At 42.9% G+C, this 14,466-nt stretch overlaps 1 protein-coding gene across 1 annotated transcript in view; it reads right to left on the minus strand.

The window, feature by feature from the left end:
• The window catches only part of ss (aryl hydrocarbon receptor spineless), a 156,827-nt gene that overhangs the window by 29,810 nt on the left and 112,551 nt on the right, over nt 1-14,466 (minus strand). The window contains exon 3 of the mRNA XM_069128836.1: nt 5,063-5,181. Coding sequence (XP_068984937.1) covers nt 5,063-5,181 — 119 coding nt within the window. The remainder of the gene's footprint in view (nt 1-5,062; nt 5,182-14,466) is intronic.

Below are 14,466 nucleotides of genomic sequence, written 5' to 3' on the forward strand. Positions count from 1 at the left end.
ATACAGAGCGTCTAATACGCTCTGTACGAAATATTTAGAAGCGTTATAATTGCAAGCGAAGAAAGTATCGCAATTGGTAGCGTTCAATACGCTACGGTTCTCGTTAAGATCGTCCATATGGAAAGACACGCACGAGGAATATTCTATTGCGAACCATTTTATCCGAAAGCTGTCGAATTGAATTCTCTTAAGATGTAAGCCGCGTTCAATCGCATTCGACGGCATTTGAATTAGAAACGTAGGAATTGAAATTCTCGAGTCGGCAGTCTGCCATGTGAAAGTATCTCGGTCGAAGGTTTCGGATCGGACGATTGAAAAAAATAATTTTATTAAGGTGTAACAACTACTTGAAACAAGTACAGAACATCTACTCTATAATCTTCCTCTTCATGCCAGCGAATTACCAGGCAGCATAAATAACAAAGACCACACATCCCTTGAAAATAAAAATCCAAATAAATTCCAAACGAATATGGAATACGGTACGAATAGCTATCGGCGAGAATCCATAAATTTCCGATAAAGTCGTTCCAACTTCTTACTTCGGCGTCTCTCTTCACAAATCTTCAAGATCCCCTTGAACAATGTTGCGAAGGGAAACGGTATACAACTTGTTCCAAAGTAGACTCATCGATGACATAAATCAAACAAACCGATGTACCGATTCAACGAAGAAAGGACAAAAAATGGCAGGAAAGAAGAAAAGTAAGGGTGAATGCTGTTTTATTTTTCCAGGGCGCATCGTTCTCCGTGGCCACGGTGTCAAGGAAAGTATGTTGGAGTTCTGCTAAAGGAAAGCAAGAGAGCCAAGAGAGAGAGAGAGAGAGAGAGAGAGAGAGAGAGGCGCGCACTCTCGACGGGGGGTGGGTATCGTGCGCTTTGCTCGGGGTGATAATTTGCAAGAGATGGCAGAAATGGATTGGCAAAGTATGTTCTTCTCGCCGATTGAAAAATCCCCTTCGCGGGGCAACCGTGAACGCGTACGCGTGTTTTATTAGTTTATCCCGGCGATTTCAACCCGCTCCGGGACCAGTCTGATTAATGTTGATACGGTGCCCATATTCGACCCCGTAAGATCCCAGGCACTTGGCTCTGTCGATCGTCATTGTTAACGAGCCAGGATAAACGAAAAATTTGACAGAGTCGACGTTGATTTAGGATTAGAAAATACATTCGAGTTCGTTGAAATGAGATTGAGTAGGTGAAATTGAGTAATTTTAGAATTTCGTTTCAGGAAGCGTTACTGGCTTTGAAGATTCTATTTTTACAACTTCCAATTTCGGCTACGTTAATTTCAGATTGGTAATGAGAATATAAAAGCCTTCGACGACTGGAATTTTTAACTGCAAAGAGTCTTTAAGTCTTTCCGGAATCATAGATCGTAGACACAGAGTTGCAAAACTTGGCTCGAGAAATGTGTAACAAGTTTGAGGACTCGATACCGAGAACTTTCAATTTCGTTAGTCGTTACTATCGACGAAAAAAGATAAACGAACAAGAACTTGCAAATCGATATGTAGTTAACATCGATTCGAAGTTGATCATTGAAAAACGTAACATGGGACGAACAGAGAGAATAAACGAGCGACTTAATGCTATCGACATCCTCGCAAGATCTGCAAGTAGGCAACATGTCGTCGTATAAAGAGTCTTGCACGAGCTTTAAAGAATCTTAAAGCTCTCTAAAATTAAATTACAAGCGACAAATCTCTAAAATTCGAGCTTTAGCACGGCAATCTTCGAAATTTCGGAATACTAGACTTCCAATTTCGATAGCATAAATCGGCTGAAAAAATGCAACGGAGGATTATTACGGTGATTAAACGGTCGCGTGACCCATTAAGCGCGACTATTAATAAGTAATTGTTCATCGAGATCGGCCATAAAGATATCGGGGCCGGGCTCGTTACATACTTAACTCGTTTAATTCGTGAAAAAAGAAAAAAACAACGAACAGGGGAAAGAGGAATTCGCGGAGAGGCGTACGAAGCCGAGCCGACGGATTTACGGGTTGCCCCGTCGCGGCAGAAATTCTCGTTGCCGGTTAAAACGCGGCCGAAAGTGTTGGAAAACGCGCACTAACTGTCTCGCGCTAGGAAACCTTCGCCGCGAGTAATGCATCCGCGGGCCGTTGAGAAAATCGTAAGTATCCACCGGGAAAGTATCTGTTTGCACGCTATCTCCGCGAGCCGCCGCGATCGCTATCTGCGAAATTGCCTTAAATATTCCAAGGGACTTGGTTTTGCTCGCGTAAATTATGCAACGGTACTCTTTCTATCGTTCCGGCTACGCAACCTCCTCGTTTCAATCGTCTCGAATAACTATTACGAGCAATTTACGGTTTAACGAAATAAAACGAAGATGCCATCATTTTCCTATTCTCGTTCTATCTCCAGTAGATTCGGCAATATTGACGCACGCGGTGCGTCCACGCAATTTATCTATTTCTGAGATCGAATCGATCGACTCCACCTTTTACGTATTTCTCGATTTCGTCGTTCAGATGTACGTTTAGCGTCGAAATTCTCAAAGAAACAAATTACTTACAAGCTTGTTTATCGCGGCAAATAAACAATCGCGAATTCCGAAGAAACTCCTAATCAGTTTAGCTGTCGCGACCTCTTCGAAAACTTTGAAAAGTGTGCACGTAAAATGTGTCGCAAAAAGTAAACGATACGAGTATACGTCGTCAAATGCAGGGTACACGTGGCTGTTGTAACGTAGAGTTAAATTGTAATGAAACAACTATTTTGTTTTTATATTCTATTACCGACGGGGCTCGTCGTAATACGAAATATTGTCATTTCGTCGTGACGAGTATACTCGTCGAAAAAAGCCAACTGGTTAAAAAATACTAATATCCGATAACGCTTTACTCTTTGATCTTCCATTTATCGACTTAATCGCTATAGCATTTTCTCAAGCCTGCTCAAATGGTGGTGATAGACACAACAGTTGCATATCTATGTACGAGTATGTTTTCCAGAAAATGATTTCCACATCGACTGCTACTACTTAATGATTACGTAGACTTAGATAATTCCACGAGTATGGAATTCGAACAGGGAAGAAGCGAGAAATCTTTGGATCCTACGGTCGCGCGGTCCTGCTCTAAACACTATAATTGGTAGTAAGGAGGAGTATAAAAATTCGATCGTTCAGCCGTAATTTCGTGAGTGTCCGGTGGTGGCGGTCGGCTTGTCATAAACCGGATTTACTGTCGGGCTTCGTGAACTTTATGAGGATCGGCAAAACGGTGTATAACGTGGGTATAGAAGAGGAGGAGGCAGAAGCGACCAATGGCGAAGGGGGAGAAGAAAGGCGTAGGAGGCCGAGGGAAGTCCTCGGAAGGACAGGTTCAAGGAACTCCACGAATTAGAGAAAATACGAGGCCTGGCTCGATGGTTAATTTCTGCTACCTCGTGGAATTATTGAAAGTGTTTCATGGATGAAACTTTTATCCGATTCTCGTGTTGTACACGGGGATACGATGCTCTTTTGAAGCAGAAGCTACTTTGGCAAACCGATCGCTGTTATTAGACCGGATTCTTCGTTTCTTTTCTTCTTTTCTTAATGTCTTGCGTCTGGAAGCTACGTTTCTAGTTAATTAAAGAGGCGATGTTGAGTCCATGTTGCGAGCTTCGGTTTGCCATCTTCCTTTTGCCGAGGATTGCTGTTTGAATTTAGATGGGAAGGATCGGATTACGTGGTTGCTTCGTGCCGCTTGAATTTAGATGGAAATTGTGAGATAGTGCGAGGAGTAGCCAAATATCGAAACAATTAATATCCTAACATCAATAACATCTACCGTGTTACGAGACAAATCGCACAGAAAATCCAATCTAGTCCAAACACCATTCTATTAATTCATCGTCTTTTGACGTAACAACAGTTCATCTTTCTTTCCCTTTGTTAAACACTATAATGTCATTCCCGGTAGATTAATCTCTTCGACCCTGTTAATCTATCATTTTAATCTATACCAAAAGTCTCAACTTCACAAATGATTCTCTCTTTCTTTCTTTATAACAGAAAAAAAAGAAACACGAGACACAAAGAACAAAAAGAATTAAAAATGGTAAAAACACCCCATTGGTGTGTTTCTAAAGGTCGCGAGGACGCGTGGAAAAATGACGGCAGCTAGCGTTTCAAGCTGTCAGAATGTCCCGTCCGGGGATCAGCTCGCGGCACGAGCTACGTAACGCAATTAACCAGCGAGCAATTAATAACCGGCCGTTATAGATGCTGGCAGGAATCGTTCGATCGCATGGAATCGCGGGTACCGCTTCGTACGTGCGAGCAATATCGTTTCTATCCCCACCGTCTGTATTCCACTGTTCCCCACCAGTATCTTTGGTATCGTATCCCCCACTCAGGTGCCTCACCCTCGCTCTGTTTCTCCCGTGTGTGCAGCTAAAACGCAGGAAAGGGAACGTAATAGCCTCGCATGATACACCGCCATTAATCCGTGTATATACCCTTCCATACTTTGGAGGAATAGACACCTCGTACGCCTCGGTTTCATAGCCGGTTCATCAGCCGGATATCTCTCCCCCCCGCTTGCTCTCCTTCGCCTCTTCCTGTCTTTTCCTCTCACTCGCGATGATTTAATTTCGCCCCGTTCCCTCCATCCGAGGCCGTCCTCCCGCCTCTTTCTCTGCAGCCTCTCGCTGTGAGCAACCGAATCGCAGCGATCGGGTGACTGTTGGGTTTTTAGCGGATTTCGTGGCCAATTTTAAGGGTTGTTTCCGCAATTACGAGAAGACGGAGGAAGTGAAACGGCAGTAGTTTGAGACGGACCGTGTCCATTGTAATTATGTTTGCGGTTTCACCGAATAAAAGCCAATCTATCGAGAGTAATCGGGAAACTCATCTATCGCGAAGGAGTCGAAGACTGCTTCTGTTTGTCTCTCAAATTGTTAGAGCGTAGTTTCTATAGTTGAAGAATTCGTCGTATACGAGGAGCTCCAGTACAGTATCTTTGCAAATGATGAGATATATTAAGGTTATGTGAGTTGTTTTTATCGAGTCAACTTCGAAGTCGGTGGCTTAGAAAACTCACCTGCAGGAACATTTCGCCATCGAGATGATGATGGTCGTAGGCAGCGAACGCCGCCAATTCCCTCGCCCGGTAATGCGAATCGTGGTGCGAATTTTCTTCCTTGTCTTTGTGCATCACCACTGCAACAGAGAACAGTTTAGCGCTTTGTTAACTCGTTTTAATCGAAACTTTCACCTGTAACGCTCTAAAAATGATCTGTGACATTATGCACACCTTAACCTTATAGTATTCATGTTAATCAAACGTTATACGATACACATACATGTCGTGCGACATTTCATCTCTGGCATTAAACTTAATATCCGGGCAACAAGAGAAACTCGCAGAGTAAAAAATCGTAAAAATTCGGCGGCTTCGACAGAATATTATTTAACGCAAGGATCTGGTTCTCGTACATTTTGCAATTATAGCGTGCATGTTAAGCAAAGGGGTACGGCAGGTGTAACGGGCAACAGATCGACGGCTTATTATAGGGCTTAAAAGGAAGTGTCGCTCACATCCTGTCACGTATTGCCGGATCTTCTCCGCGACCGTTCTCCATTAATCTCCTTCCGTCGTTTGATACTTTCGCCGTTCGGATGACTCGTCCCCTTCTCTCTTCTCCTCTTTTTTTTTTCTCGCGGAAGGATTCGATTCGAAGATGGGGATTACACAGGCCAACGATAACAACGACACCTCAACGGTGGAAACCGTCCGTTTCTCTCAAGCGGAAGGATTCGATTTGAGAAGATAAAGAAGGCTTTCGGGTTGTTCGATCGCCATGTCCACTCTTCCTCCTCTTCTCTTTCTCGACTGACTTTCGCACGATAAGAACGAAGATAAAGAGTACACGATGAGATAAAATGCAATCGCTCGAAATAAAGATGAAATAAACTGACGTTTAGCATGATTATAGGTTCGGGAATGTCGACGATGAGTCGGAACAAGACTAGTAATACGCTGTGACAATTACATTACTATGATAGAGAAGATTATACGGTGACGGATAGAAGATAAGTCGTGGATGAAAAACATTCTAATCTTAGAAAATACAATTGTATTTTACAAGAGTAACGAATAATTGGGTATTTGGGTGATAAGCTTGGTAAAATGTGTCTAATCGTCGCTAGCGACCCAAGAGTTTGAAATTACCATGTGTTCTATGGAATCTAGGAACTGGGGAAAATGTTCATCTATATAAAATTTGATTATAATATATGCATATGTGTCTTGTAATAAATATCTTCTAACTTGTATTATATATATTTTCGGTTGTGTTTCAAATTTTACCGATATAATCACGACAGTTGCGTTTCACTACAGCAGCGGTAGAATTTCCAAATGTTTTACATAACACGTACAATATGCACGTCAAATTCAATGACGTGAAATTTCACGTTAAATCTCCTTGGAACGTTGCAAATCCTATTTGTCCCTTAAAATGACACCAATATTGGAATACAAAAAAGGTTAGAAATCAACTTTCATGTTAAGTTCTCATGAAACGCGTACACCTTTTTGTTTGTTAAAATGAGACCAAGTTTGAAATATAAAAATCCGAGGATCGCAACAAGGTTAAACATGAAACGTCATGTTAGATTTCCCTACAGATATCGTAAATATTCCTGTCCTTTAAAACGAGACCAAACTCGAAATATAAAAATATCGATAAGATGTTAGATCTTCTCAAAACGTTCCAAATCCTCTTTGTTCCTTAGAACGAGACTTGAGACATGAAAGATCCAAGGTTCGCGGTATGGTTAAACACGTCGATTCCAACGAACGTTTGTTGTTGTTAGGGCACCGAAAACAATTCACTGGTTCGAACGTGGAAGTGAAACCTGTCGTACGGCGCGCGCGCGCAGCCAATGTGGGAACCCTGAGGTCGACACACGATTTTCGTATCATTTACACGAAGAAACCGATCGCGGCCGGGTAAAATACGATATTTCAGGAGTTCCAGGCCGAGGTGAAGTGAAAGCACTACGTCGTATCACCGCGTCGTCGTCGTTGCGGACCGTGTAACGAATAAGAACAAGACCACCTGTGAGCTCCGCCGGTCGGAGAGCCGGATGATACGAGTCCGCCGCGCCGATGCGTTTCGAAAGTGAACAACCTCCTCGTGGAGCATTTAGCGTCGAAGGGTATCGATGCGTGCATGAAAGATGTGCGACTTCGTCGATGGCCGCTCATAAAAAGGTGCACGCAATGTTCCTCCAGTGAAGCACGCGTGCGCCACGCGACCCCCCAGGCCAGTTTTCATCGTGCTTACTTAGTACTATCCTCCTACTACTCCTTGACGACAGCCACTCTATCCAGGAAGAACCTGACTCGAGATTAATCACCTACGTTGCGTTTCAATGTTCTTAATCTTTAATGGTGATGATCGAATCCTGCTTTGCAAATGTTCAACACAGATTACCGCATGTAGAGAATGTTCCAAGGAATTGAATGTGCAATGGAAAAGTTCAACATTTTCCACTCAAAATGTATGGAGACTGCTTAGACTACTATTAGAGGCACGGAATGCTTGAATAATTTCGCAAGTAGAAATACGGAAACGTCATTTACGAATAGAGATATTTTACATATAGAAACATTATTTGAAAATATATCTCCGATATTCACCAACAATTTCATACATATTTTTAAGCGATAATTTCAGTTTCAATTGCGGCAAATTATCTCAATCTTTTCGCCATTAGCGAAGCAGAATAGGAAAGTCAATGAAACGGTGAGCAGTAACAGGTTGTCCTGACGAGGAACGGGAAGGAATTGTCGAAAAGGAACGTTTGAGAGAAGGAATGACGCGTGCTGGAAGGATGAGCAACACGGAGGTTGTTCACTCGTAAATAGTGGCACGCAATGTCGTGAAGCGGCCGCGTTCTGCCACGCGACCCTCTGGGACAGGATCCCATTTAGGATGGCCGTTGGGATAACGGCGTACCGCAGGATACGATACTGCGTTCGCTTTATTTACCCTAACGACAATTCGATTTTCAATGCTCTTTCATTCCGTCTACGGCTAATGACCGTGGCTAATGCTTCCCCGATCGATGACTCTTCGCGTTTCCGACAGAATTCCTGTGTCAAACGACCGTGCACCAGAGTATTTGCAGAACGATCCACTGATTTCAGAGGGAACGAATCGATGTGAATGGGCGACGTGTAATTCTTCGCCACGGTCTTTGTATGAAAACGATCGTACAGGTGTATGCAGAAGCAAAGCAAACGTAAATTTCACGCTCGTGTTCGTCATGGAATATCGTTGTATCTTAATTTGCAGTTTATTTCGAAAATATCGAGACTCGAGGACGCGTTTTTCATACGATACATTTCCGTGTAATGAAAGGGAATTGGAATTTTATTTCAACTAGAGAGAGAGAGAGAGAGAGAGAGAGAGAGAGAGAGGCTGCGTCACATTCAGATTGCTTCCTACACTTTTATCAAATTAAAAAATATAAAATGTTAGAAAATATGTACATTCGCTATTACAAAGCACAACTAACACGCAAAAGAAGCGTTTGAACGTCGTCGTATATCGATTCTACCTATCAGAGACCACTATTTTTATTTCAATTTTGAATTTATCCTTAAAATAGGAGTAAAGATAGGGATGCGTCACGTTCGAGTTGCCCCAAAACTTTTTCACGAAAAAAACCCCATTTAAGAAGAGCATGGCAGCATTGCATATCTCTCGCTCCACGTTCGTCACGGTTCGCTACTTTTACTTCGATTTCAAGTTCACAAACCAGATGTCGAAACTCGAGAATGCGTTCGATTCGACTCATTTCGCTTTTATTTGTAGCAAAGGACAGTTAGAAAAGAGCGCGGTATCGTCGGAGATGATCGTGTTCGAGCGACTCTCGTGGGAAGGCTCGTTCTATGTGTCACCGGAAGAAAGGTGTCGTGGACGTCACGGAAACTGCGCGAAACAACGCAACTGAAAGAAACGTGAAATAAAGAAAAGCATCCGTAGATTAGGATCAATCCGTGGAACAACGAGAGATTGGCACGGCGATGAGTCCGTGAGATCCGTGTTAATAATTGCACTTCCTCGCGCAAGGTCGACTCGCGAGGAGGCCGACGGACTGGACCGGAAACGACGGAATGAAAAGTAGCCAGAGGCCAATCGGAATGCGCGAACCGGAGCGATGGCGTACGGCCCTTCATGGACGCGTGAATCTCTTCGTGTGCACGCTTCGAAACGCGTGAAACACGATCTTACACACGAGGGAGCGAAAGTTTACTCGTCATGCTTGTTTGCCGAACGATTTAGGCTACATTTCGAGTCTGACACGCTTACCGAGCCAAAAGTGACGGCAATTGAATTAGTCAAGCTGTTGACTATCGGGTGTGGACGTGTCCATCATTCGTTTATCGTCCAATTTTCTACAGAAAGCAGATGCTGTCGAGAGGACGTTTTATGGGGGTTCTTTTGTTTGAAGTTTCTTCGGTATTTCGATGAAAAGGAAGACGAGTTAATTCGTCGGTGTACGCAATTGTCAATCACCTGGATACAACAGTTTTACTTAAGAATCTCTTACTCGCAATATTATTCTTTTATTTAATTTGCATTCGTCTATATTTTATAATTCATAGAATTTATAGCTCGATAGGAATTTAGTATTTAGTAGAATTTAGTACTAACAATTGGGGGTAACGCTTCGTTCGAAAATCTTGCATCTCTCTGAGCTACATCTGATTGTACGTAAAAGTCAATTACATTGATACAATGGTTAAACGTAGTTAGTATCAAATGTGATTAATACTACAGAAAAGAAACAAGAAGAGAATATGTATCTCCTATATTAAAGAATACGTATAGGATTTTAGAAGAGTGAATTATGTGGCACATCCAGCCAATAGAAATTATAATTTGTTATTTGTTAGTTTGTGATTATGGAAGCTTCTGCTTAAACCGGTTAGAATGCTTTTATAATTGGATATATTAAACAGGATGGCTATCGCTGGTAATAAAATGACAGAATGGTTCGATTTGGCAAAAGTGACGGAGGAAATTAAAAATGGTCCGTTGGCACGCCCATCGCATGGGCCACGTGGACTGAAACAATCAAGCGGCGGCACGCGTATCGACGCGTTGATCACCGTGGACGCTTCCTAATTGGAATCGCATCCGACAACGCCGATCCCATTAATCATCGATCGATTATACGCTCAAGGAGATAATCACTTACTTAACCATTCACTTAGCCCGAGCCGGGACGAGTCGGCCTGCGTGAAACGCACCGTCATCCTGACGAAGGAACAGGAATACCTTGTCTGTTGGAAACTTTATTTGGACTATATGTCTAAATAAGAACAGCAAAATAGACGTAAAACGAACTAATCAGGCAACGTATCTTTCGATAGCCGTAGTTTCTTTTCCCAAAATGAAAAATTAACGATATACTTAGGATTAAGTACGTCTTTTAAGTACTTTAAAATGTCGAATCTCCTATTTTCAAAATTGTTTAAGTCTTCGAGAAATCAATATGATACACGACAAGTAGAACGTAGATGCTTCTTTGAAGCGCATTTGAAACAAGTCTGATGACTCGAAACGTACTTAAATTGCACTTGAAGTAGTGGAATGCACTCGAGGTAGAGTAAAATGTACTTGTTACAGCCTTAAATATATAACATAAAGCAATCGGCTGTTGTTTCAAAGAAAACACAAAACGACGCTCGTCTCCCCTTCGAACTGAAAAATTATAGTTTCGAATCTTTAGCGATTTCTCGACCGGATAAACTGAACCGGCTGGTATTAACGTTGCTAACTTTGACGAAGAACTCCTTCTCTTACTTCTGCATTGACCATCGGAATTTCAATTTCTTCGAGCAATTCAATTTCACAGGAAACCGGCCGAAAATTTTACCCCTTTTTAGCAACCCCCAACGACTTCCTTCCTAATGCTAGATGCATTTACAAATACGTTGCCTTTCGTCCAAAAACCCGGTGATCGATCATCTAACAGCTGGCCTCAGGGTCTAAAGCTTCGACATATAATAAGAGCGGAAGCGAATCGCACGCCAACGAGGGACACAGAAGTCGCCATCGTCGTTCAAGATTCCTGGCGGGGCGAACGAATATGAAAGATTAGGCGCGAGGCACGCGCACTAACATACACGCTCGCCACAATTCTCGGTTGATTATGTCGCGAAAACGAATGGCTGGCGCGCGATAAGCAGCGAGACGAAGTGGTTTTCGTCGGGTAAGAACCGCGAAAAAGTCTTTTTTCGATCGGTCCCTGGCGGCTTTCTGAAAAACCACCGATCCTCGGCGTTTTTACCCGGGAACCTCGTAATCCCCTTATCCCGGCCAATTATCGCGTATTCTTCCTCCCCACGCGAACCAATTACCTCCGCGGCGAGCGTTCCATAGTGTCGTGACCTTTCGCTGCCGCCGTTCCTCCGCCATACTCTTCGGCCATTATTTATCTCGACCGCGGATCTATAGGCTCCTCGAACGTTTTAATTGCCCGTTCTAAAGTCCGTGATCTGTTTTGCTCGCGGGCCTATCCGACCTCGCGGCACGGCTTTGCTCAACTAGACATTGAAAGCACAGTAGAACTCCATTTATCCCAACTCCGTTTATTGCAACGAAATTTTAGTTGATGCTCGGCTAACACGTTCTATGTAGGGGCATTTCCACGACTCCTACTATTAGCGAAGAAAAACATGGAAAACATATTTTAAAGTTAAAAGTAAAATTATTCTGAAATTCCGCGAAATCTTTCTTCCATCGTCTATCAACGAATAGCTGTATTTAAAGGGTTGAATCACACCTCGAAAGTTTTCCAAACTGCTACTTAACACCATTCGTAATTTACTCGACTGTATCGAATTATTCCATCTACATCGTGCAGGAAGATTAAGCAATTGTTGTCGATACACAAACCACTCAATCAACAACAATCGCGATAATTAATAAGAGGAGGATAATTGATTCCCAAGAAGGGCGTTTAGATTTCTGGCAGGTGATTACGCGAGGACTTAGCAACGTGGTCTTTGATGGTTCACGCGAACCGCTGACTCCGGTTCGTGGAAATAATTAGGCCGCGATTTCGATTCTTTCGCGTCCGGTGCGCGTTACCGGAGCGGAAATCGCGGTACGGTCGAAAGGGACGCGATTTCGCGCGGATGAAAAAGGAAAAGATACAAGGAAAGAGAGAAACAACCAACTTTCCGGCGTAGCTGGATGGCAGAAACTGGAGGAAACGAAGTTAATTCGCGGTCTACCTCTGTCGGACGATAATAGCCATGAAGAGAGATTATTAGCCGGTCGTAACGAGCGATCGTACATACGTTCGCGTTGCTGATCGACGATTTATAAAGCAACGACCAATTGGGTAATTACCCGGCCGCTCCTTTGTGCTCCTGTCCCCTTTCGAATCTTGCAAACCATACAAATCCACGCGATGCGAAACCATCCTTCCACGTTCGTAGATTGCGAGTGTGGTTTGCAGTGTTTCTTTATTCGACGATCGAGCGCTTCGAATTTTATTTTTAATTCTTTGGAGTTCGTGGTTGGTCCGACAGATATACGAGAAACCGTTCTGTACTTTTCTTTGAAAGAAACATTACTTCTACAACTGTTCGACGAAGAATACTGCTCTTTTCAGGGTATTCAACCCCCTCCCCCTGTCGCCCAATCATAGAAGGTGCAAGCTCTGTCAAAACCGAGCGAAAGAAAATGCGTTTTTTCGATCGTTTTAATTCCTCAACTGTGCGATATATTCGAAATCAAAGTTCCTAAAAATTAACGAAACTATGTGAATATTGAAATTTCCTCGATTCAAAAGCAAAAAAACAGTTACAAGAGATACGTATACGCGAAACATCGTCGAAGCTTTCCAATTTCAGTCTCGATAGAGTTCTTTCAACGAATTCTATCTATCTATATATATATATATTCCTCGAGTTCTAAAAGTTCTCTTGCACGATTTACATTAAAAACCAAAGCCTTTAAAAATCAATAACGATACGTCGATATTCCGATTTTCTCGAGTCCGTGGAATAACGTATACCCACGTATTCAACCCCCGAATCGCATCGGGCGCGAACCGTCAGAGCGAAGCGAAAAGAAATTGCGTCCGCGGCGGGGTATATTCGGCGCGTATACACGATCTGATATCGCTCGTCGGGCAGAGCCAGACGCCGACAGTTTTTATCGAGGCGACGAGCCAGCAGCAGCACAGCCGAGGAAGAGAGTAGTTTCGCAAGCGCTCTTTAGTGCTCGACGCCACGATACACGGCCGCTCGCGACCGGCCCCTGCCGCCTCTCTCTATGTACAGTGACCGTATAAAGTAATCCGTCAGACAGAAGTGGGGTGATAATGCATGAGTGCGGTTGCCCCGCCCTATCCCTGTAACCGCGATAAAATCTCTCATTACGCAACGAAACGGACCCTCTGCCCGGCTAGACTGTTATCCTTAGACAGGAACTCTAATAAACCATACGTATGTGGAAATTTATATTTTCATTTCGGGACTCGACGTGTCTCAAACGTCCGACAACCCCTTTTCAAAGGGGCTGAAACGCACTCTCTCAACGTCTCTCTACGTTCGTTCCAACTTTCGACTATGTATTTGTATTGTCTTGTATTTCATTACGAGTAGATCCCTCGTTGATGGCTATGGTCTATTAAAGATGCAAACGTGCACAGAACGCATGGAAAACGTGGAAACGTAGGAAATATTTAAAGTGTAATAATCGTTTGGTACGATTACGAATGGTATTGTTGTATCAATTAAAATTTCCATAAAAATTCCCAGTCTGATTACAATATTAATTTGCATAAACCTCTACAATTATTTATTTAGCTAATATCTTTAACGATAAAGTTAATTGTTCGGACGATGAATGATATTTAAATATTTTGAAAATAAGATGGTGTAGACGAGAGTTCTAAATGCTTCGTGTTTTAACTGTATTCGTAAAAATTCACGGTCTAATAGGAATCATAAATTTGCATAAAAGACTGGTCTATTTGGTATGAATATCTGCTACGAAGAGATTAATTGATCTTGTACTTACTGATAAGCTTCATGAATCTTCCGAAGACAGAATAACACAGATTCGATCTTCGATATTTCACTTTGTGGCAAGCAAAAGTTGCGCGAACGCAGAGTTTCACGTAACATCGTATTGGCAAAGACATTAATCTCTGATGTTTCGTAAAAGATTTGATCGAAGCGTATGGAGTTGAAAGGGAAAAATTCTGGGCTGATGACAAAGCGGATTGATATTCGCCGTGGCATTAGAGCGGATAGCCAGCAACAGGACCAGGTACCCGGTGCAATTACGAATGATTACACGTCGCGGGAGGAAATGTGCACGCGGCACGACATGCGCGTGTGTCATAAACGCGACTAACGTGCCAATTTGTATCTATTGTTAATTAGCTCGCTAACAGCGAATT

This window comes from Bombus flavifrons, chromosome 15, assembly GCF_040668555.2.
Source record: "Bombus flavifrons isolate JBK064 chromosome 15, iyBomFlav1_principal, whole genome shotgun sequence".
In the NCBI taxonomy this organism is placed as follows: Eukaryota; Metazoa; Arthropoda; class Insecta; order Hymenoptera; family Apidae; genus Bombus; species Bombus flavifrons.